The following is a 24,994-nucleotide window of genomic DNA, read 5'->3' as shown; positions in this document are numbered from 1 at the left end:
TTTTTCACCCCTACCTTGGGGAACAGTGATTGGCTGTGGGCTGCTACCCACCCTGGGAGGGGAGGAGATGCAGTTGGTCCCTTCAGGCTCTCTGGCCCAAGGGGGTTCCCCGCAGCCCCCCAGCTTCCCCTCTAGCACCTATACAGCCAGGAGATCATGCCTCTGCCTGTTGAGGGAGGCAAGGGCAGGCAGCATCTGCTCCGGGGGTCTGGAGAGGTCCCGTTGGTGACCAAACTTGCTTTTGTGACTGTGTTTCAGACTGCATGTCAGGCCCCTGTCCGTTTGGGGATGTCCAGCTTCAGCCCTCAACATCGACGCTGCCCACCCTCAACAGAACCTTCGTCTGGGACGTCAAAGCTCACAAGAGCATTGGTCTAGAGCTGCAATTCTCCATCCCTCGCCTGAGGCAGATTGGGCCCGGGGAGAGCTGTCCAGACGGAGTCACTCACTCCATCAGCGGCCGCATTGATGCCACCACAGTCAAGATCGGGACCTTCTGCAGCAACGGCACGGTGTCCCGCATCAAAATGCAAGAAGGGGTGAAAATGGCCTTGCACTTGCCCTGGTTCCACAACCGGAACGTCTCTGGCTTCAGCATTGCAAACCGGTCTTCTATAAAACGTAAGCGCGCCCTCCATCTCTGCCGCCCCCCACTCCACACTCCCCCCGCCCGTCAGTTTGGCGCAGGCTGAAACCTACAAACTCCACCCCCTGTTCTAGGTCTGGGGCGGATGTCCGCACTATTGTATGATTCCTCCTGAATTCCTCCAAGGAAGATCCCACTCTTCTGGAGGTGGTGCAGATCCCCTGGTGTGAACCCAGCCTTCTCTATTAAGCAAACTGTGTGGCCACTCTCTTTCCTTGATCCTTTGTGCCCATGAGGTTTGTTTTCAGAATACGAAGTGGGATGGATCTGCAGACCTCCCTTGATTACCCCATTGATGATTTCTTTGTCCCATCTTCGAGCCCTTTCACCGTTCCCGTAATTGTATCCTCGGTGTGCTGGAGCCAGTTCACACCCGTTCATGACAGCTGGTGGTTGAACGTTCAGGAATTTTGTGAGCTGATGCTAAATGGAGCCATTCATAGAAATAAAATGGTATAAACTTACAGTGAGAATAAATTTGTTTAGAAACAAAGGTAATAGATGCTCAAAACTCATCGCCTCCTAATTATTTTGCTGCATTTGACTGTTACCCATACCCTTGAGATTATTGATATCGATTGTACCTCTGTGGCCAAAATGCCATACAGCAGCAAACTACTGCCCATCTGCTCCAAACTCCACATTCATATCCTGTTGGTGGCTTGAAATCAGCCATGGTGGGAGTATTCACAACAAGGAAATGGGCAGACACTACAAACTAGGGCTTTGATTTTTTCCCCCTGCTGGGTCGGTCCTTCAACATTTAGTCGTGCACCCCAGACGTATCCTTATCTGGGATTAAGACCACACCCAGAGCTCAGGACCTGAGCGTTGCTCTCACAGCTTCCTTACCCTGCTGCCTTTCCAGCGGGGTTAGGGTCTGGGACAGGGTCTAATCGCCTCCTGTTCTCGTTTGGGTCCGACTCCCGACAGGACTGTGCATCATAGAATCTGTGTTTGAGGGTGAAGGTTCGGCAACGCTGATGTCTGCCAACTACCCAGATGGCTTCCCCGAGGACGAGCTCATGACTTGGCAGTTTGTCGTCCCCGCGCACCTGCGGGCGAGCGTCTCCTTCCTTCACTTCAACGTCTCCAACTGCGAGAAGAAGGAGGAGCGGGTTGAGTACTACATCCCGGGCTCCACCACCAACCCTGAGGTGTTCAGGCTGGAGGACAAGCAGCCCGGGAACATGGCCGGGAACTTCAACCTCTCTCTGCAGGGCTGTGACCAAGATGCCCAAAACCCAGGGGTCCTCCGGCTGCAGTTTCAAGTTTTGGTCCAACATCCACAAAATGAAAGCAGTAAGTGAGCCCCAATTTCCTTTCCCCCCTCCTCCTCCAGCTCCTTCTTTCATTCCTGGATAGTCTGCGTGGCGTGAGGTCCCTTTCCTATTTTTCATCTGTGGCTTTGGGCACATTTGGACTCTGGACTTTAGAAGAGTTTCAGGAAGTGTGTTGCCAGGCAGTAAAACAGGCTCATGGGTGAATGCCCGGCATGGCGCTCCATTTCAACACAGTAAGAAGCAAATGGGAAATTGCAGGCTATTTTTTTAAACAAAGGGGTTGGAAGGTTACTTTTACTTTCTTTCTTTTTTTTTTTTTTTTTTTTGGAGAGAGAGAGAGCATGAGCAGTGGGGGGATGGTCGTGGGAAAGAGAAATTCTTAACCAGGTTCCACACCCAGCACAGAGCTTGATGTGGGGCTCTATCTCACGACCCTGAGATCATGACCTGAGTGAAAGAATTGGACACTTAACTGACTGAACCCCCCAGGCATCCCCAGAAGGTTACTTTCTGGATCACCTGTCTTGACCCTCCATGTGAATCAGAATGGCACCAGGACCGTCGGCTGGTGGACCCTGTTTAACTGGCCAAGTGCCCCGTACCATGCACACACACACTCCGTGCCGAGCCTTGACCTAAGCACGCCACTTAGCCTCAGCTAAGCCTTAGTACAACCTTATAGGGGAGGCAGGAGTTATCCTCAGTTATGTGAAAAAACAGGAGGTTGAGAGACAGTTTAGAACGAGCCCGACATTACGCAGCTTGTCAGGAACTGAGCAAACTTCAGAACCGAGAGCCCGTGCTCTGGGTCACTCTGAACCCCAGCTATGTTGATGAGAACGAGGTTGCACATCCCTTTACACACATTTACTGAGATGCCGTGAACCCAGAAAAGGTGCATCAGGGCCAGGACTAGGACAAAGTGCCCAGCATGCAACACAGAAGGAGGCACCCCCTCTGAGACGGAGATGATCCCCCTCAGGGTGGTGTACGTACAAAGTCAGCCCCTGAGGGCGAGTGCCTCCTTGAACTTGGCTCCATGGGGGGCAGTGTAGTTATTGAAACCAAAGGTCCGAGAGGAGTTCAGAGTGGCTGTTCCTGGGGCCTGTCTATCAGCTAGAGTCTATGAAGGACCAAGGGTGTGACTGATGGTCTTGAGGCCATGACATGGGCTCAAGAGGAGTTCTGTCCCGAGCACTGATTCTCGGCCTTGTTTCGATCAGTATTTACTTCCGGGAAGTAGACGGAGCCAGACAGAAATGGCTAAGTGACAACATGACGTTTATTTCAGTAGAGCTGATAAATATCTGGAACGCCACCGTGTGGGACCCACAGCAGGGGCTGCCCCGCGGATGCTGCCTGGGGAATACCTTCTGGGTTTTTCCGGAAGCTGCGGCCCCAGCATGACCTAAGATGCCTTTTGATTTACAATAACCATATAGATGGCATCACTGTGTGCGTGTGTGTCCGCCAACACATTGTGATTCCACTATCACAACTGCATCATCCCGATGTTGAAAACAGCCATGTAAACATCTGGAGATGGTGTGGGTTTGCGTTTAGGAGACCAAGGGATTTGTTTATCATCTTTGCTGCGGGGAAGGCTGCCGATTTATTGCATTGCCTGGAACAAGAGCTGAGTTGGTTTCCGCAACTCATCAAATTGTTAAACTGGCTTTCACCAGACCACAACCCAGAAAAGGTTTGCAGGAGGTCCTGGAAACTCCCAGGACTTCAAGGCTGGAAACGCACAGCAGGTTGGCAGGAATTCCAGGAGGACACTCATGGCAGAGCCTGGGGAGCGTACTGGGGAGGCCCAGATGGTTGGTGCCCCCTCATTGCCACCGCCAGGGGCTCTGTGTGCTGTTTCTGCTCTTTCTTGGCCTTGGAATGAGAAAGAAGAAGGTTTGGGGCGGGGAGATGCTTCAGGAGACTGAGTGCCTCGGTTAGGAGCCTCTGCCTTTCCTTCCTGCAAGAGTGAGGAGGGAGGCAAACCTCCTGCGGCTGGTCCTCCCATGGAGGCCTCCCTCCTGCTGCCCAGGCCAGGGCTCCTTGCCCCTTGATTGTCCCCCTTTGTCCCCAGCAGAAGAAACAACCGTCCAAACCAAAGGCACGACTCCAAGTGCACTTGTGGGGGCGGGGTTTGCATTCATCACACACCGTGATGTCGATCTGTCTGCACATCTGGGTCCCACTAAATTCTTCCCAGTCAGGAATCTGTTTTATTCCTCCATCTTCCCACACTCACCATGGTTTCTGGCACATTCCAGGCCCTTTGTAAGTCTTTAAGGCAGACACTTCACTGACTGAGCCACCCAGGCACTCCTACTCTGTTTCTCCTTTGCTTAAGAATATCAGATAGGCAGGTGCCTGGGCTCCTGCTCAGCGGGAAGCCTGCTTCTCCCTCTCCCACTCCCCTTGCTTGTGTTCCCTCTCTCACTGTGTCTCTATCAAGTAAATAAATAAAATCTTTTTAAAAAATTAAAAAAACAATAATTTTAATAATATATCAGATAGGCTCAAACTAGACCCAGAGTAGACTAGGAGGAGCCCTCCAGGGGTGTCTTTCCATGGCTTGGCCACAGATATCCTATGCCGTGGGATGAGGCATGCGGGCTGCCCTGAGCCTGACGAGTGCCCCCCTGGCCCTGTGGCCATGTTTGTGAGCACTGACCACTTAGGCTGCCCAAAGCACACAGCTCAGCTGGGTTCAAGAGCTCGATTCACGTTCATCTCTACCAAACAAATCTTGTTATTCAGTGTTCCATTCTACACTCTCTTCTTTATTTTTAATTTTTTTAATAGTACAATACAGCTGACCCTTGAACAACATGGGTTTGAACTGCATGGGTCCATTTGTACACAGATTTTTTTTTTCCAATAAATACAATATAATACCGTAAAAGGATTTTCTCTTCCTTATGATTTTTTTCTTTTCTTTTTAAGATTGTATGTATTGGACAGAAAGAGATAGCAAACGTGAGCAGGGAGAGGAGCACAGAGGGGGAGAGAGTAGCAGGCTTCACATTGAGCAGAGAGCCCAACATGGGGCTTGATCCCAGAACACCAAGATCATGACCCGAGCTGAAGGCAGACACCCAATCAACTGAGCCACCCAGACGCCCCTCCTTATGCTTTTCTTAATAACAATTTCTTTTCTCTAGCTGACTTTATTATAAGAATACAGTACCTCATACATATGACGTACAAAATACATGTTAATCGGCTATGTTAACTACCCTAACTAGTAGTTAAGTTTGGGGGGGGGAGTAAAAAGTTACATGGACACTTTCAACTGTGGGAGGGAGTCAGCGCCCCTCACCCCGCACTGTTCAAGGGTCAACCGTACTACCCTGTCATACCTGGTATTAGTGCCCCATCACTTCCTAGAAATATACAAAATAATTTTGTCCCCCTTGGATTTTCATCCTCATAGTCACGGTAGAGAAACAACATCTCTATTGTCTCCTACAGCCTGTTCCTCTTTTTATATCATTTCTGCAAGGTCCAATGGCCCTGGGGATACCGGTCCCACCAGTGAATAGTAACCTGCCCAACCATATGGTTCCCGTTAGCCCGGACAGACTGCAAACCTGCTGCCTTATGCGTCCCCCTCCAGCTTTTTGAAGGTGTGGTCACTTCCTCTGAAAATACCAGATGAACGAGTATCTTCCGAACCCATGGGCTTCTGGGTTATTGTGACTCAACTAAGGTAGATGAACAGGAGTTTCCAGCTTGTTACACTGTAGGTTTCCATTAACCAGTCTGAGTAAATGCTGGTTGGGGAAGCAGCCATATGGCTTCTTCCTATAGACCCCCAGAAGCTACCCGGAGCCCTTAACAAAACGTTGACTTCATTCTGTTTTTGTCTTTTTGGGTAACTCAAGCTCTGTGAGTCTGACATTTGTCCTGGCAAATTGACATTTGACATTTTACCCGTATGGTGGCCTCTTATTCCCATGGAGCCCATTCTGATTTTAAAGTAAGGAATCTCGGGGATGCCTGGGTGGCTCCGTCAGTTAAACATCCGGCTCTTGATTTCAGTTCAGGTCATGATATCAGGGTCGTGAGATCGAGCCCTAAGTCTGGCTCGGCACTTAAGATTCTCTCTCTCCCTCTCCCTCTGCTCCTCCCCACCCCCCTCACGCACACTCACGCACACACACACACTCTGTCTATTAAAAAAATAATAAATAAAAATAAATAAATAAATAAAGTGAGAAATTTCTATCTACAGACCCCACAAAAGTCATTAGAGGCCTTTTCAAAACTTCAGTCCATAAGCTAATCCCATCAAGGGTTTCCAGTGTCAATAAGGATCAAACAGTGAAAGACTGTCCTTTTATGGGGGCAGAGGGGAGGTGTCTTTTCAAATCTCCAGCCCAGGTATTTATTACAGGAAGGAAATGTGTGCCATGTTGTAGAGAAAATAGGGGATTCTCTTGCCGCAGGAAACGATCCATTAGGTTCCTAGCCTTGAGCAAATGCTTGGAGTCTCTCTGAGGTCTTTTTCAGCTGTAATTGGTGACATTCGCACCTCTCCTGCTCCTCCTGCTGAGGGTAGGATAAGGCCACTTGTCAGAGCACACAGGCGACACTGAGTAAAATCTGTCTTATCTTTCCATAGATTTAGGAATGTGGATGGTGACATTTCCCTTTAAACCACCCCACCTGTGACAGGTGAGGGACACAAACTTCCCTTCTGCCCAGACCCCGGAAGCCACCTATGAGCACATGCCTTAGGCAGCATGGGAATTTACTGTGTCTATCCTGAGAGCCAACCAAAACTGTGGAAAAGAAGCCATATCAAGTGACTAACAAAGGGGATGTATTTGCAGAACTGGAAAGCTGGACCCCTGCGGTGTGTGAGCACGGAGGCCAGGGTCCTCCAGACATGCCCCCACGGAGCAAGGCCTGTCTTGCCCCAGAATCAGGATCATTTTCCTCAACAAACTCCACTCTCTGTTTTGGCTCAAGGGCAGGGTGTCTCATCACTCTCCCTTGATCATTCTACAGTGACTTTCAAAGGAAATAGGAACCATAAAACCACAGGACCATTCCATGTGCACTAGAATGGCTAAAATAAGAAAGGCTGGCCACACCAAGTGTTGGCAAGAACGTGGGGCACTGGAACCCGGACACACGGTCGGCAGATGGGCACCAAGGTACAATCACGTGAGAGAACAATCTGGCGGAAATTTTCCTCCTAGGTAATTACCCTAGAGAAATGAAACCAGAAGTCTATTCAAAGATCCATAGAAGAATATGTATACAGCAGTTTTATTCGTCATTGGAAACAACCTAAATCTCCATCAATCTAGGAACAAACAAGTGTGGTAAATTCATTCTGTGGAACTCCACTCCATGATGACAAGGAAAAAGCGACTGATATCCATTTTTCTGAGGAAAAAAGCGACTGAGTACATTTTCCTGAGGGGGAATAAGCCGCACAGGAGGGAGCACATACCGTATGATTCCGTTCATAGGAAGTTCCAGAACAGGTGAACTCTGCAGTGATAGAAATCAGAAAGTGATGGCCTTCATGGGGCATGACTGGAAGTCAAGCGGAATTGACCACAAAGGGGCACAAAGGAACTTGCTGGAATAATTGGAATGTTCTAGATCTTGCTCTGGGTGATAGATACGATGAATATAGAAAGCTGACAAAACTCATCACACTGAGCACTTAAGGTCTGTGCATTTTATTATATGTAAGTTACGTGACCAAAAAAAGTCAAGGAAAGCTACAGCCAGTGGTTAGTGGGTTTTGGAGTCAGAATGCTACTAGTGAGCTATGTGACTTGGGAGAAGTTACATTAGTTTTCTAGGCTTCAGATTTGTAGTTTATAAAAATTGACATGATTAAGGCAGTATTACCTTAAACAAATCTAAATTTTGAACTTCCCAAAGAAAAGGTCCTGGAGTACAGTGGGGGCCGTAAAAATAGGTCAATATTTGAAGAACTGTCCTTGAACTACAGCAAGTCTGACAAATGTGGTGCATTTCTTTTTTTTTTTAAGATTTTATTTATTTATTTGACACACAGAGAGAGAAATCACAAGCAGGCAGAGAGGCAGGCAGAGAGGGGTTGGGGAAACAGGCTCCCTGCCGAGCAGAGAGCCCGATGCGGGACTCGATCCCAGGACCCTGTGATCATGACCTGAATCGAAGGCAGAGGCTTAACCCACTGAGCCACCCAGGCACCCCAATGTGGTGCATTTCTAACGCACATCGAGGTACAGCTTTGCTCTCATCTTGGGATCAGATGGCTGTTGATACATTTTTTTCAGAGGGGACATCATCCATATAGGAGTTTCGAGAAGCCAGGCCCAGGGTTCCCATGGTTTCTTGTCTCCTCTGCCCAGCCACTGGCTGGAGAAGAGGAAACTGGGGTCCACAGAGGTCAGAAAGAGCTCAGGCTTTGTAATCTTAGTCCCACCATCTCCTGGTGTTTGTTTCCCTGTCTGTCAAATAGGGGTGAGGAAGCCTACTACTCTAGATTGTATATTTATTCCCAAATCATCACCCCCTCTTTTGGGGGAGGATTAGATTTGCTGCCCCACTGGCTACAGGCTTGGCCACGTGAGTTTGCTTCTACCAGTGAAATATGAGCAGAAGTAAGTATGCCCCTTCCAAGCGGAAGCTTCACCACCCATCCTATGGTTCACCTTTCAAACTCTGTCAGGAGACTGACATGTCACAGAGCCTTCTCCTTCAGCCCAGATCTCAGAATTAAAAAGACACAGGATGCCTGGGGGGCTCAGTAGGTTAAGCATCTGCCTTCAGTTCCCATCCTGATCCCAGGATCCTGGAAACAAGTCCCAGGTCAGGCTCCCTGCTCAGCGGGGATCCTGCTTCTCCCTCTGCCCCTCCCCCCACTCATGTGCGTGCGCGCGCACGCTCTCTCTCTCTCAAATAAATAAAATCTTAAAAAAAAAAAAAAAGGAGAAGAAGAAGAACTAAAAAGACAAGCTCTGGTGCCACAGCCAGCTCACAATGGCTATGTAAGGGGAATGAAGAATGAATCTTGGTTATTCTAAACCTTCAGATTTGGGGACCATTTGTTACTGCAGCATAACAGCTGGAGCTGACTGACACACGCCCTCTCAAGCACGTCATGAGGATTAACAAAATAACACATCAAGGGGTCTCGACCATGTGCAAGATACACAGGTTATGGAGATTCCTGAAATTCACTTTCTGATGGGAAAAACAGACAACTAATTGGAAAATGAGGGCTTCCCATTAAAGAGAGATTCGCTTCCTTCTTAAACCACACTGTCATGGCATTTAAAACATTTCTAAAAGCATAAATTCCAAGGGAAATGATACATAGAAAGGAAACAATATTCTAACGTTTCCCAGCATGGGACATAGAGGCGTAACTGATTCGGCAGACCCAAAAGTGCAAAGTCTAATCCTATAGTGGGAGACATCGAGAAGAAACTTTCCAAGGCAGGAATTGGCAACACATCACCTTCAGAACGAGGGCGAAAAGTGGGAGAAGCCACTCCAGCCCCAGATCCACCAAGCAGCCCAGGAACACTCCTCCCAGTTTCTTCCCTGGAGTAGGGAAGTTTTTGAACCAAAGATCCCAGTTGCACTGAAGGTAAAGGTGCTGGACACAGGCAGCTTGAATAAGGTTAATGGGCCGGACTCCAGGCCCCATCCTGCTTCCTTCGTGGGAAGCCCTGAGTGAGTTTCCTCGATTTGGTGGATGGCGGGCTCTTCTCTGGGGGAATCCAACCAACCCGAGAGAAGAGGTTGAACACGTATATGTTATGGGTTCCTCAGGAAGCAGTCTGATCAGATCACCCTCCAGAGAAGCTCGGTCAGCAAGCAAGAGGTATTCCAAATCGTGTGTGGCACCCCACGCTTGGCTCCTTTCCTGGGGTAACCACAGTTACGGATTTGTTGCATTTCTCTCCAGATCTTGTTTCTCTTCATTTCCATACATAAGTATATACACGTAGAAATAGTGATTACTTTTGATGCCGAGATTGTATAATCGGGTGGTGTCACAGTCAACATTTGTTCTACACTTGCTGTTTTAGTCAACACTGTATCTTGGAAGTTCTTCGATTGGTATATTTAGATCTCCCTCTTTCTTTTTTTTTTAAGATTTTATATATTTATTTGAGAGAGAGAGCGCTTGCTCATGCATGCGCGTATAAGCAGGGAGTAGCGGCAGATGGAGAGGGAGAAGGAGAAGCAGGCTCCCCATTGAGCAGGGAGCCTGACGTGAGGCTCCATCCCAGGGATCATGATGTGAACCGAACAAAGATGCTTAACCGAATGAGCCACCGAGGTTCCCCTAGATCTCCCTCTTTCTTTCTAAATGCTAGGTAACATTCCATCCATGAATGTTCCACAGAGTATTTAACCCTTCCCGTATTATGTGGTGTCTGGTTTTCCACAGTTCCAGAGCTGCAGTGCAAACATGAGCTTGTATTCCCCAGTCATACCGCTGGGGTCCCAAGGATGCAACCTTTCAATGTCACCCTCTACACTGTGTTTTTGTTTTTTAAAGATTTTATTTATTTATTTGACAGAGAGAGAGATCACAAGTAGGCAGAGAGGCAGGCAGAGAGAGAGGAGGAAGCAGGCTCCCCACTGAACAGAGAACCCTGATGCAGGGCTTGATCCCAAGACCCCGAGACCATGCCTTGAGCCAAAGGCAGAGGCTTAACCCGCTGAGCCACCCAGGCGTCCCTCTACACTGTGTTTTAATTTGCTTTTCTGCGATGACAAGTGATACTGCACATGATACTAAGAATGCTTTATATTTTGAATTTGTGAACATTTCAGTTTCCCCTTTTTTGTGAACTGCTCAATCCATCTGTGTGACAAATATTTTTTTCCCCCAATGTGTCCCTTGTCCTTCAACATTTCAGTACCTATTGTCAGACAGGTACTTAAACTTTTCTTCTTTTAGGGTTTGACCTCCACATTTATAAGGATATTCTCCTTGCTTTGAAATACCAGTCTAATTTTATTCTTTTACTAATGGGAGAGATAGTTTAGCCGAGCCAGGCGCAGTTTGTCTTTTTCTCACTTATTTGAAGTACAGCATTTATTAAAGACTAAATTATAATATCAATGGATATAATATCTGTGAATAATAATACTATCTTGGAAGAAATATAATATCTATGAATCTTCTATCCCCATGCTAATGCTATACTGTTGCTAATTACTATTCATAACAGGAGACTGTTTCAATAAACAGTCGTAAATCTCACTTGTTAACTATCACACAGCCACTAAATTACTGGATATTTTCAAAGACTCGTGACTATGAAAACTGTATGGAAAAATAAGTAAACCTGTGTAAAGTAATAAGGTAAAAGCTGAGTATAAAATTATATATACTATACTTTTAAGCAGTTGAAAATCATGCATATGAACAAGGACTAAAATGAATTTGAAGAAGTAAAAACGGTTAAATATGGGTGGTAGAAATTCAGTCAGTTATTTTTCCTTTTAAATTTCTTCTAGAGTTCTTGTATGTTCTTTTTTTTTTTTTTTTAAGATTTTATTATTTGAGAGAGAGAGAGAACAAGCACAAATGGCGGGGGGAGGGGAGAGGGAGAAGCAGACTCCCCACTGAGCATGGAGCCCGACGTGGGACTTGAATTCAGGACTCTGGGATCAGGACCTGAGCCAGAGGCAGACGCTTCACTGACTGAGACACCCAGGCGTCCACTTGTATATTCTCTTAATTATAAAACGTGTTTCCAACGCTCCCCAGCCATGAGAGGTTTTGTGCTAATTTTTGCCCCTTCACGGAGTGGCTGCTGATCCATGCCTCAGGCTTCTTTTCTCTTCATGGTTTCAGATAAAATCTACCTGGTCGACCTGAGTAACGAGCAAACGCTGTCGCTCACCATTGAGCCACGGCCCGTTAAGCTTAGCCGCAAGTTTGTCCCCGGCTGCTTCGTGTGTCTGGAGTCCCGCACCTGCACCACCAACCTCACCCTGACGTCCGGCTCCAAACACAAGATCTCCTTCCTCTGTGATAACCTGACTCGCCTGTGGATGAATGGGGAGAAAACCCTAAGTACGTCCCCCTGGGATAGGATGATTCCCCTACCCGGGGCTGGGGCAACTTTCCCTGCTCCCCCATCTTCTTAGTGGGGTCCACTGGGTAGGCTGTAAATAGTAAGATCAGAGATGCCCCCCCACCATCACGGTGCAGAGTGAGCAATGGGCAGGCAGCAGATGGTGAGGTGAAAACGTGCCCTTCCAGGACCAGAGGCTCAGTGGGAATGGGCATCCTTCAGAAGTGCATTGCACCCCAAAGTTCATGCTTGTGTCCTCTGCCCAGCCTTCCAGCATCTCTCCTGAGATCCCCTCCTCCGTGTAGCCTCCCCATCCTCCACTCCCCCCAACCCTGCCTCCACACTCATTGTGCACTTGTCTCCTCTTGCTTGAGACTGAGAGTCTTGAGGTCAAACATTGTGGCTTGTTCTGGTTTTTTGTTTGTTTGTTTGTTTTTTGGTCCCTTGAGCCCCTGGCAGTGCTAGACATGTATTAGTCACGTACTAAACGTTTGATGAATGAAGGGCAGGAAAACTGCTAGTCCCCTTCCCGCTGGGCTGCGTGACCTCCAACATGGATGGCCTTAGAGTTTCTACAGATGCAACAGCTGAGGCCACAAGACTCGAGGCAGGCTGCCCACTAGGAAGTGGCAGAGCTGGGCTGCGAGCTGATACCTACCCCAACCCCACCCCTGCTCTGACCGCTGCACAAAGCTACCTCCCCACAGTCAAGGACGCTGGGAAGCAGGGCGGAGGGAAAAAAAACCTGTGCCCAGCCCATACTTAGCATCTGAGACTCAGCCTCAGAAGAGAGGCTGACACACTTCTTTTCAACCCTCAGTACTCCCCAGAAGTTGGTCTGCAAATTCAGGCAGAGTAAGAACCTGAGAGGGTGAAAGGGGCAGCTAGAAAAGGAGTATCAGGGAGCCCGGAGTTGGGGACAGACTGGGAGAGAAGAGACCAAAGGGAAAAGCAAGAAAGCCTGGGGCAGTCTCTACAGCTGAGGAGGTCACACGGCTGGTCCCCTCCCCTCCTGGTACCACGAGTCCCTATTTTCCAGGCTGCACGGACCCCCGGTACTGCCACAGGAGGTCCCAATCCCTCCAGGTGCCTGGGGACATCCTCCACCTGCCTGTTCAGCTGCACGACTTCTCCTGGAAGCTGCTGGTCCCCAAGAACAGGCTGAGCCTTGTGCTGGTACCCGCCCAGAAGCTCCAACAGCACACTCAGGAGAAGGTCTGCAACACAAGCTTTGGATACCTGGTGGCCAGCGCCGTCCCCGGCCAGGACCTTTACTTTGGCTCCTTCTGCCCCGGAGGCTCCATCGAGCAGATCCAGGTGAAGCAGAACATCTCAGTGACCCTCCGCACCTTTGCCCCCAACGTTCAACGAGAGGCCGCCAGGCAGGGTCTGACCGTGTCCTTCATACCGTACTTCAAAGGTAAGGAGGTCTCCCTCTCTCGCCACATCTCCCTGACCATTTCTTGGTTGGGCATCCCTCTCATTTTGTTTCTGGGATCGTCCACCATTAAGTTGTCAGCTTGAAGAATTGGGAGAGCTGGGTGGGCGGGTCCTCTCACCAGAAATCTGGAAGGTAGTGTGACCTCAGCTGGACTCCGCCATTCACCTAGTGTGGAAAATCCCGGGAGTTAAAAATAAGGCTCTGACCGTGGGAGGTGACCGTTGGCAGGCAGCAGAACAAATAATCAAATTCAAGCCTTTTTTGGAAGCAGGCAGGGGCTTAGAGGAGAGCTAAGTAGATATTCCTGACTCCTGGATGTTTAAGGTGGGAGCATAAAAATCCTTACCCAGGCATTTTTGTGAGTCGGCTTCGACAATTCGGAATGTGACGTGGAGTGCACAGAGGAAGGCAGGCTGGGGAGAGATGGGTCTCCAGAGCACCAGGGTCCTGTTCACAGCACAGGGCACAACCCCTCCCACAAGGCTAGTGTTTGATCTTCAGGGTGCTGGGCAGTGAGTGGGGTTTAAATCCCTTGCAACAGTGAGCTCCCCGTGGTTGGTTTTCAAAGTCACAGTCGCCGTTACAAGTGGCTCAAAGTCAGAGACCATTTAAAAATTGACCAAGACTGGGGCGCCTGGGTGGCTCAGTAGTTAAGATCTGCCTTTGGCTCAGGTTATGATCCCAGGGTCCTGGGATCAAGCCCCGCATCGGGCTCTCTGCTCAGCAGGGAGCCTTCTTCTGTCTGTCTGTCTGTCTCTCTCTCTCTCTCTCTCTCTGCCTACTTGTGATCTCTGTCTGTCAAATAAATAAATAAATTTTTTTAAAAAATTGACCAAGACTGGGGTGCCTGGGTGGCTCAGTAGTTAAGCATCTGCCTTTGGCTCAGGTCATGATTCCAGGGTCCTGGGATCTAGCCCCGAATCAGGCTCCCAGCTCAGCGGGAAGGCTGCTTCTCCCTCTCCCACTCCTCCTGCTTGTGTTCCCTCTCTCGCTGCGTCTCTCTCTCTCTGTCAAATAAGTAAATATATTCTTTAAAAAAAAAATTGACCAAGACTTTTATCTGAGGTTTACTTCATACTTTGTTCCCAGAGACCTGAGTGGGAAGGGAGAAGAATCTTTGGCCATAAGATTAAGGTCAGTCCAGGCTGCCTGATGTCCCCACACCTCCCTGAGAAACTCCTTCTAGGGAGACTTAGAGAACGAGATATACCCTCCTCAGTGTGGAATGTTGGAGTTTCATCTCACCTGAAGGTCAGCTGACGTGTCTGTCGGAGGCCTTCAGCTTTGCATTTCTACCATTCTTCCCAGAACCAGAGTGGTTTGATCTCGGACATAGAAATCCCTCTGTACCGGTCCCACTGTGGAGCAGAGCGTAGGGTGACTCTAAGCATGGAGGGTGTTTCTGAAAGGAAGCTTTTAGAGATAACCTGCAGTTTAGCCAACTAGCCTGGGGTTTTGTTATTGTTGTCTGGTTGGTTGGTTTTGTTAAAAAAACCTGAACACCTCACCTGAGACTCTAATCTTTGGGCTGACGAATAGTCACGGGCTCTGTGTGGCAATTTATATTTAAATTAATAGCAAAATAAAAAAATTCAGCTCCTCGGTCACAAGCACACTTTGGGTCTTCTACAAACACACATGGTGATGGTTACGTGCTTGGATGGACAGTGCAGATACAGGCACCCAGGAGATATTGTGGGTTGGGTTCCAGACCTCAATAAAGCAAGCAAAATGAGTTTTTTGGTTTCCCAGTGCCTATAAAAGTTCTATTTATACCACATTGTAGTCTAGTAAGTGTGCAATAGCACTGTCTAAAAAAACAACGTACATGCCTTAATTTTAAAATTCTTTATTGCCGGGTTGCATGGCTCACTCACTTGGTAGAGTGTGCAACTTTTGATCTCGGGGTTGTAAGATCAAGCCCCACATTGGATGTAGAGATTACTTAAAAATAAAGTCTTTTAAAGAAAGAAAAAATAACTTCCTTACTAAAAAATGCTAACCATCATCTGAACTTTCAGCAAGTTAAAATCACCAATCACAGATCACCGTAACAAATACAATAATGAAAAAGTTTGAAATGTCACAAGAATCACCACAATGTGACATAGAGACACAAAGTGGCAAATGCTATTGGAAAGATGGTGCCATAGACTTGCTCAATGTAGGGTTGCCACAAATCTCCAATTTGGGGTGGGGGCAGAATCTGCAAAGCCTAATAAAATGGGGTGAGCCTGTGAAGAACTTTTCTGTCATTGCAGAAAACTCTAGAAAAAGTCTAGACAGGTTAACATCAGTTTTGATTCAGTGAAACATCTTGTGTGGATTCTCTCCCCTTTCCTGCAGAGGAAGGTATTTTCACAGTGACCCCAGACACAAAAGGCAAGGTCTACCTGAGGAGCCCTAACTGGGACCGGGGACTGCCATCCCTCACGTCCGTGTCTTGGAACATCAGTGTGCCCAGCAACCAGGTGGCCTGCCTGACCTTCCTCAAGGAGAGGACCGGCGTTGTCTGCCAGACGGGACGTGCATTCATGATCATCCAGGAGCAGCGGAGCAAGGCAGAGGAGATCTTCAGCCTGGAGGACGAGGTGCTCCCCAAGCCAAGCTTCCACCACCACAGCTTCTGGGTCAACATCTCCAACTGCAGCCCTGTGAGTGGCAAGCAGCTGGACCTGTTCTTCTGGGTGTTGCTTACCCCAAGGACTATGGGTAAGGGCCTGCAAGGTCTTGTGGGAGGGTGGTGGTGGACAGCAAATTGGCAGCTGAAGGGTAGGGGGCAAGCCTGTGAGGCAAGTCAGAAAACATGACTGAGTGTCCATGTATCAGTCAGCATTTGCATTGGTCATGCCATATAACAAACCACCCAGAACTCAGGGCCTTAAAGACAGTCATTTCTTATTGCTCACACATTGGCTGGGTGATGCTGGTGTGAGCTGGGCTTATCCAGGTTCACTCACTCCTGCACCTGTAGGCAGCTGTGGGCGGCCAGAGGACTCTGCTGGTCTTGGCCATGCACTCTCACACATATGGGCATAGCCACAATCTGCTGGAATAACCAGGTTCCTTGGCTTTCCTCCCCATGCTCACTGTCACTCCAGCCTGGGCCTTGTTCTCATGGCAGAGGCAGAGAAATCCAAGAGATTCTGGAGGAAGCACACAAGGTCTCTTGATGTTTGGGTTAGGAACTCCCACCATCCCTTCTACAGAATTCTTTGGGTCTGCCAAAGAATCCAAGGGATGGACAGATAGACTCCCCTTTTGGTGGAAGGATCTGCAGAGTCACATAGTATAGGACATGGTTCAGGGAGAAATGGGGAGAACTAGGACAATCTTATCATCCATCTGTCACTGTCATTTACTATTAATCTCTCTCTGGCGTGGGGGAAGGCTCTTCACTCTGTTCACCTTATGCATCTTAGAGGGTAGATGGTAAAAACTACCTCATAGAAGTATCATTAGGATTTCAAGTGTTGGGGATTCAAATGTGGGGACCTGGAAAGTGTGACACAGAACTTGGCACTGGCATTATTTTTTTTTAAAGATTTTATTTATTTATTTATTTGAGAGATAGTATGTATGTGCGTGTGGATGTGTGTGTGTGTGCGTAAGCAGGGTGAAGGGCAGAGGGAGAAAGAGAGAATCTTAAGCAGACTCTGTGCTAAGAGTACAGAGCCCAATACAGGACTTGGTCTCACAACCCCACAATCATGACCTGAGCCAAAATCAATAGTCAGACACTCGAGTACCTGAGCTACCCAGGCACCCCTTGGCGTTGGCATTTTTTTACTGAGTCCAGGGAAACATGGGAATCCACAAGATGCCCTTGGTGGCAGGCCTTTTGCTCAGAGTCGCAGGATCTGCCCACGAGTCTCCAGTGAGGAAATGCCTGTGTGGCACAGCAATTGTGGTGGGGCCGCATTTGCCTTTATTCCAAGGTAGTCATAGAGCATCCCAGAGTGTTGGAACCAGAAGGGACCGTGGAGGTCGCTTCTCCTGGCCCATTCCCTTCCTGGCGGTCAGAGGGGCTATGTGTCCACCCAAGGCCACACACCCGTTAGCATCAAGAGAACTGATGTGAACCAGAAGCCATGAGTGAGAAGCTCTCCCAAACTCTCAGGTTAGGCCCTGGGTTTTCTGACTCTCTTACATCCATTTTCTGTCATTTAGTTCTACTTTTTTTTTTTTAAGTTTTATTTCTTTATTTAAGCAATCTCTACACCCAATGTGAGGCTCAAACTCACAAGCCCGAGATCAACAGTCGCATGCTCCATGGACTGAGCCAAATAGTTCCCCATTTATTTCTATTTTGATTTCTCTCTTTTTTGCTTTCTTGTTGAAGCAAGAACTTCTAAATCCCTGTTTGGCACAGGGCTCCCTGTCTGATTTATTTCTTCTGTCCTTTGTACAACCATAGGAAAAGGACAGCACAGATAGATCAACCCTGTCCTTAGCACCCTCACTTCTGATTTTGGCTTCCCTGCTTTCCCCTATAGCCCTCTGCTCTGCTCTCCCATCTAGGCTGTGGCGCCTGGGCAGACACACCCCTGGGTAGGCCCCGAGTAGCCTTTGGAAGGGAGCCAGTAGGGCTCCCAGTTTGTTTTCGTTCTCTTTCACCTCCTAACAAACAGCCCCAAGACTCAGTAGCTTAGACTGCAGACTTTGTTTGCTCGAAACTCCATGGGTCAGGAATTTGGACAGATATTGCTCTTAGATACGTGGGGCTGCTGCCAGATGCCTCGAACAGCTAGAAGGTGCTAGGGATGGGTCATATGGGGACAGACACCGGCAGCCTTCAGCTGGGTTCCTTGGTCCGTTGTCCTCACAGAGTAGCCACACGGTTGGCTTGGGCTTCCTCACAAGATGGCGGCCTCAGACTTCTTACATGGTGACTGACTGGCTCTCCCTCAGACAGAAACTACAGGAAGTTGTCAGGCCTCTAAAGGACTCCAGCACCGGCAAGTCGAGAAGAGTCCAGAAGAAGGGACATAGGCTCCTCTCGCTGTCAGGAGCAGCGTCTGTGTACGGGGAGGGAGGGAAGGAATGGCAGCCATCTCTGGAGACTTGTCTGCCCCAGTTCCTCATCCACCTGACCACCCCCATGTCTCCTCATCCCTCCTCCTTGTGTCTCTGCTCACAGACCTGACTGTCGTCGTCATTGCGGTTGTGGGAGGTGGCGCCTTACTGCTGTTTGCCCTCGGACTCATCATTTGCTTTGTGAAAAAGAAGTAGGTGGAATTTCTCAAACTGTCTTTGGCTGATCTGACACCTCCTTAGATCACCCAGACCAGAGCTGTCATTAATTACTGACTTCTTTTCTGGCTTCCCATTCCTCTCCTAGGGATCGGTGTTGAATAATATTGCCAGATGTGAGTTATGCTTGGGAGGGGAGGGACAGAAGATGTGGCTGGCGACATGTTAGCCTGTGATTTTTACGCAACTATCTCAGCATGAGTCCCCTGGGAGTCATTTACTGGACACTGGTCATCGGGGATGATCTTAGCAGGAAAATGCTCATGTCAGTCCCGCCAGCCCAGGTCTCTGAGCCTGCATCCTCTGTCACTTGGAGAGTGAATGCATGCCACCTGAGCTGGTTCTCCTCCGGTTTCTTAAACTTTTTTGTGCTTACTTATGGGACTCCAGACAGGCGCCAAAAAGTGAGCCCCGTGGGCGAAAGGAAGGAAGACCTGATTCATCTCACCTTCCACCCCCTCAGGATGACAGCTGCTGTTTTATGACCAAAGCGTTGACCTTTTGAGACAGAATATGGGCTGCCACTAGATTTTATCAATTCTGCACGTATTTCTGATTAAAGCCGTGAGGGAGAGTGAAATTGCTTTCCTTAGCGCGATTCAGCCTTGCAACAAGCTAAAGATTTTTTTTTTTTTTTAACTGGGGCCGTGAGCAAACAACTAAAATTCCCAGTCCACAGTGAGACTATCTAGAAACGTCTCTAGTGATAGGGAAGGGGCCACCTGTGGCAGATCCAGGGAAAAGCCTCTTCTCCAAGAAATGGGATTGTGTAAATCCACACAGGGGGAAAGGACTTCTTTCATTTTATGGTTTCTCTAGGAAACTTTCTTGTCTGTGGTGCTGTCTCTGCCACCCAGATCAGGAAGCATGGTGTCCTCTTCAGGAGGGGAACTGGGTGAGAGGAGGGTCCAGCCCTTGCCTCCATCTCTAAACTGCCCCGGTTCTGTCCTGAGAAGAACACTGGTGGAGACGATCAAGGCTCCGTGAAGCACAAAGGGAGGGGTGTCCATCTCAGGGTTTCAGGTGGGAGCCTTTGGAACCCATCATCCTAGCCAGAGATCCAGTGTTACAAGCTGAATGTAGTACATTATTTTTATCTCAGAAAAGGACAGGGAGCCTGTCCACAATTAGTGAGCTCTCAGTGCATTATAGGGTCCATTATGTTAATTGAGCTAATGTCCTCCATTTGAATCACGAGTCAGCTAAAAAGCCAGCGTCCCCTGCTTTTGGCTCATGGAGATGGAGGGCGAAGCTTTGTTTTCCCCCATGGAGAGTGCTAATGCCCGTCCACACTCAAGTCCCAAAGAACATTACAAAGCAAAGGTTAATGGCGTTGCTAGGAGCTCTGGCGGGCCCCAGCCAGAATGTTGTCTTCTTTTGAGCTCTGTCCCTTTATGCAGGCTGTTCCTGGATCCCTCTGCTAATAGTGAGTCCCACTGTCCCCAACTCCAGCTAAAAACTAAGACACAGCCTTGCATCCCGAGTCTCCCTCTGTTCTATCATTTAGAATCCAGATGGTCAGAGCTTGTACCCATGCAAAAGAGGGATGAAGCATTAGCTACGGGAAAGACTGCGTGCTAGAGGGTTGGCGGGGACATGACCACACCAGATGTGGTCGGCCTGGGCCACCATCCTTTCTCGGAGCAAAGACGGGCTGGTTGTCAGCTGTTCCCACCCCTGGATACCCTGCGTCCACTGAAGCAAATCCAAGTGCAGTGTTAAACTTGCCCTCTCTCAACCACGCTCTGCTCCCTGTTTCCGCTGTGAAGACTGGAGACAGAAGATGGTCCCTTCTAAATGCTCCCGCAAAGACAGTAGTTTCAGTTTCGAGGGCTAAGGGATTTGAGGGACCTGGGGGGGCCATACGAGAACCCCAAAGGGCCTCAGTTCCAATAGGGTTATGCAAATGGAGCAAGCTAATATCCTGCTCTTCCTGACTCTGTCTTGTTCCCCTTCTCTCGGTAGGAAAAAGAAGGAAAACAAAGGCCCGCCTGTAGGCATCTACAATGGCAACATCAACACCCAGATGCCAATGCAGCCAAAAAAGTTTCAGAAAGGTCGAAAGGACAGTGACTCCCACGTGTACGCTGTCATCGATGATACCATGGTGTACGGGCATCTCCTACAGGACTCCAATGGCTCCTTCCTACAGCCAGAGGTGGACACCTACCGGCCCTTCCAGGGGCCCACAGGGGACTGCCCCCCCTCCCCACCCCTGGTATACTCCAGGGCCCCAACTGCAAAGCTGACCACAGACGAGCCATCTGCTGGCTTCCCTGCTGAGTCTGACAGTGAACCATATACCTTCTCCCACCCCAACAACGGGAACACAGACATTCCCTTGCTGGACACCCATGAGCCAGAGGGGCCTGGGGAGTAACTTGGACCCATCCCGAAGACTTTGCCTAAAACAGGGGTCTCAAGCATTGATTTGAGAATCCTAAATTCCTCTTTAGGATTTAATTCCTCCTAAAGAGGAATTACATGGAAGGAACAGCAGGAGGTTCTTCAGGATGCCACTGACCTCCGAGTCCCAAGTGGATTCATTCCAATGATGGGATGTTGAAAGTGATGAATTCCAACCTGGATACAATCGTCACAGTCCATGTCCTTCTAAACTCGGGTTGAGTTGTAAACCAGCCCGTAATGAGAGGGGAGAGCTGTGAGTCGCCAAGCACGAGGATGTTAACGAGGTCTGGACTTGGATTTGGATTTGGACCTCTTCAGGGCAACAATTCCAATCCCTCAGAGCCCATCCAAGGTCCCTGCTCCCACTGGAGTGCCCTGGATGGAAATGACAGTGTGCCTTATTATTATTATTATTATTTATTTGGTGGTCCCATATATTTAAGAAGCCAAATGCAAAACCACGTAGCTCTTTTTACCTGACATGGTGACAGCTCACGCGAGCTGTTTGGATATCTGGGTTTTGACATCCACCAACCACTAGATAAACAGGTGCCTGCCCCATGGAAAGTGGGAATGATTTGCTATGGGTCCAGCCAAAAGAGGGTGTGTCTGTTTGACGGCTCTGAGAAGCAACTTCCTGGTTCTCTTGCTCTGCCTGTGGTTATCCCACCGTACAGATTTATCTCGAGTCCTAGAAGTAAGAAAAATGTCCTTGAATTGCTGTGTGTGTGGCTGTCCCCTCTACAGCCATGCTTTGGCATTTAAAAAGAGGAATTTAGAGAGTATTTTCAACCTCAAGCAATGTCTAAAAATACACCAGAGAATGGCCACCCTATTCACTCCTTGTTGCTACTGTAACCAATTACCTCAAACATGGTGGCTTAAAACAACTTAGATTTCTTATCTAAATTTCTGAAACCAGAGGGGCAAAGTGGGTCCCACTGGGCTAAAATCAGGGAGTCAGCGGAACTGCCTTCCTTCTGGAGGTTCGAGGAGAGAATCGGTTTCCTTGCCTTTTCGAGCTTTTAGAGACTGCTCTTTGGAGCTTTTAGAGACACTCCAGGCCTCCGATGGCTGGTCACACAATGTCACTTGTGCTGACACAGTCACACTGAGGCCCCTCCTTCTTTGCCTTCTATGGACCTTTCACTTACAAAGCCCTCCCAACCAGATAATCCAGGAAGATCTCCCCATCTCAAGATCTGTAATTTAAGCACACTGACAAGTCCTTTTTGTCACCTAAGGTAACATATCCTCAAGTTCTGGGGGATTTGGACATGGATGTCTTTGGGAACCTATGATTTTGCCTATTACACCGTCCTGCTGTGAGAGAGAGACTGTGAAACGACTCAGCCTACAGGTGTGTGTTTTGTTTGGCCTACAGAATCTTTTTGAAGAACTCGTTCCTAACACTTAAAATCATGCAATTTTTTGCATAAAAATCCAGATCAGGAGATCTGACCATTGCTAGGGCTCACACTCACTTGACAGCAGCAGGTGAGGCTCCTGGATCCCCCAGTTCGCCCCAGTCCTCACCACTCCCTCTCGCCTCCATCACTGATGCTGAGTGTGGCTACTGATCACTGCCCCCGCCACCCCCCACCCCGGGGTGGTTGATTTGTTCATAATGAAATAGAAAGTTTAGGCTCCTTATGTGCCTCTTATCACAGGAGAAGACGGGCGTCGAGGCTGGTGTGTTTCAGGAAAGTGTTTTCTCATACATGGCCCGCATCCCTCTTTTATACTAATGACCAGCCAAGCTCCAAGGAAAGGGAGCATTTGCCTCTGTGGGCCCTGCTCTCATCCACGAGGAGAGGGATCGTGTTCCGGCTTGTCCGACACGGTCCAAAGGTCAATGTTTCAGTGGCTAAACCTCCTTTAGAGAGTAAATGTGCTCCATCGTGTTCAGTGAATTCACCTTGGGTACGCACTGTCTGGACTTGCTTGCCTGTGCTACTTTGCTTCCAAGAAAAGGAGTTTTGCAATCTCCTAAACGTGTGTGTTCCAAGGCCTCTCGAACTCTTTCCAGAAGGAAGAGTTTGTTGTTTGGCTGACATCCTGGGTGCGGCCCCTGGCACATTTCCCTTTTAAAAGGCGAGCTCCTGCCTAGTTACCCTCAGCCTCTTGACATTGCTCCCCGCCCCCACAAGGAGGGCTGGGGCTTACTCCCTCCAACCGACATTGGAAACGTGACCTTGGTCAAGGTTAGAGGACTGGTTTGTGTGGCTCTTCAGTGCTTAACTGGGAATAATTTATTTCGTTGTAGATACTTTTTAGGTACCATTTTATTCATTTCCTACACTTTTTTAAAATAAACAAATGTACAGGAAAGAAAAATGGGCTTCGAGTTGTTTAAATGCTTTGGCTATTTGTCCCCTGGTTCAGCTGAGGCCCCAGTTTATCACGACAGGCTCAGCAGGGGCTCAGCTGACATTGTCTTTTCTGAGTGTTTATGGTACCAGATGCTGGGCTTTGGGCTTCCAGTGGGTAACTCAGGGGCCAGAGCCTGTTCTGTTCTGCCCTTGTTGAGACTTGGTGAGCCTCTCTGTGTGACCCCTCCTGACACCCCCCCTAGAGGTCTTGGGCCATCCTTGCCATTGACTGAAATGGAGCCCTAAGTCCCGTGCAGGTCACCAACCACCAGAACAGAAGCAAAAGGAGGCTGGGGGGAGAGGGAAGCTCCAATGGGTGCCCCACCATTAACCTTGCCCTTGGAGAAGAGACCCAGTTGTACAGAGGAGACAGGATATTGTAGCATAACAAACACCCCACACTTTAGTAACTTAGGAACGATCTTTATTTTGCTCGAAAATCAGAGCAGAACTCATCAGGAATGGCTTACCTCCCTGGGCAACTCAACCAGACTCTCCTTTCAAGATGGTGGCATCACACAGCTGGCGAGTCTCCTAGCCACCAACCAGGAGCTTGGATTCCTCCTCCCTTGAACCATTCTCCAGGACTTCAGGGGCTTTTTCACAACACAGTGGCTGTGTTCCAAGAGAATGTTCTCAGAGCAGAAAGTTGGAGCAGCCCATCTCTGGAGACTTGCGCCTGGAAGCCGGCATGGCGTCCCTTCCATCCTAGTCTCTGGGCACATTCATCACAGAGCCCACCAACATTTAAGGGGAGGAAGAAAAGACCCCATGTTCTCAGTGGGAGTGGGGTTTGGGAGTGGGAGTGGGAGAGTTTGCCGCCATCTGCTTGAGTGGGGCTGGGGGGGATCGGAGCCAAGTGTTCAAGCCCTTGGACGGCACTAACCAACACTTGTTTTCTTGATCACCACATTCACATCTGGGCCACATCCAACCTCTGTGGCCACCCTTTCTCCTGGATCCTGTTCTTGGACTGCAAGATTCAGTCTTTGGGCTTCTGGCCTTTTCTCTTAGCACACTGCCTCTTGGGGTTCTAACCGTGTCCTCTATTCTAGGATGAGATTGTCCCCAAACCATAGCTGATACCTCCCTGGGCACCAAACCCACATCTTCAGCAGCCTGCTGGATTCATCAGGTCCCACGTCCCCGTGTGCCCCAAACCTGACCCTTCCAGAGGCAGAGTCATTCTTTCCTCATCCTCTTGCACTAAACCTTTAACGTGAGTTCATTTCCTGACTCTGCCCCTACTAGCTGGGTGGCCTTGAGTTGGGTTCTGTTTCTCAAATGTCTACACAAGAGTAAATCATCCAAGGTCATGTCCATCTCCAAAATGCTTGGACTATTCCAGTCCTACCCAGGCCCAGATATTAAATCAAACTTTGGTTCACCCCTGTCACTCACCTTGATTGCTTTAGTTCCTTCTCCTTGACCTTCCCACTCCATCCTGCCATACTTCATCATGTAATTCCCTTGTGACATCTGTGCCTCCAGGTTTGTCCCTTGGAATAAAGTCCTGGATCTCCTGCTGC

The 24,994-nt window shown here is 48.8% G+C and overlaps 1 protein-coding gene across 1 annotated transcript; it reads left to right on the top strand.

Moving 5' to 3' along the window:
* Window positions 1-258: 258 nt before the first annotated feature.
* Window positions 259-21,064, top strand: LOC111144349 (CUB domain containing protein 1). The gene is made up of 7 exons (XM_022498610.1): window positions 259-621; window positions 1,580-1,948; window positions 11,768-11,989; window positions 13,030-13,410; window positions 15,778-16,143; window positions 18,572-18,659; window positions 20,650-21,064. Exons 1-7 carry the CDS (start codon window positions 264-266, stop codon window positions 21,062-21,064), a joined length of 2,199 nt encoding a protein of 732 aa, XP_022354318.1. The 5' UTR covers window positions 259-263.
* Window positions 21,065-24,994: the final 3,930 nt, after the last annotated feature.

Source organism: Enhydra lutris, unplaced genomic scaffold (genome assembly GCF_002288905.1).
Source record: "Enhydra lutris kenyoni isolate GAN:26980312 unplaced genomic scaffold, ASM228890v2 scaffoldscaffold10, whole genome shotgun sequence".
Classification (NCBI taxonomy): Eukaryota; Metazoa; Chordata; class Mammalia; order Carnivora; family Mustelidae; genus Enhydra; species Enhydra lutris.
The sequence above is the reverse complement of the archived record's forward strand: the minus strand, read 5'-3'. Positions and strand labels throughout refer to the sequence as shown.

Excerpts from the sequence above, each read along its gene's own strand:
- LOC111144349 (XM_022498610.1), top strand. The coding sequence starts at position 264 with ATGTCAGGCCCCTGTCCGTTTGGGGATGTCCAGCTTCAGCCCTCAACA. Across the intron at positions 16,144-18,571 it reads GCTTACCCCAAGGACTATGG|ACCTGACTGTCGTCGTCATT; the intron begins GTAAGGGCCTGC and ends CTCTGCTCACAG. Across the intron at positions 18,660-20,649 it reads ATTTGCTTTGTGAAAAAGAA|GAAAAAGAAGGAAAACAAAG; the intron begins GTAGGTGGAATT and ends TTCTCTCGGTAG.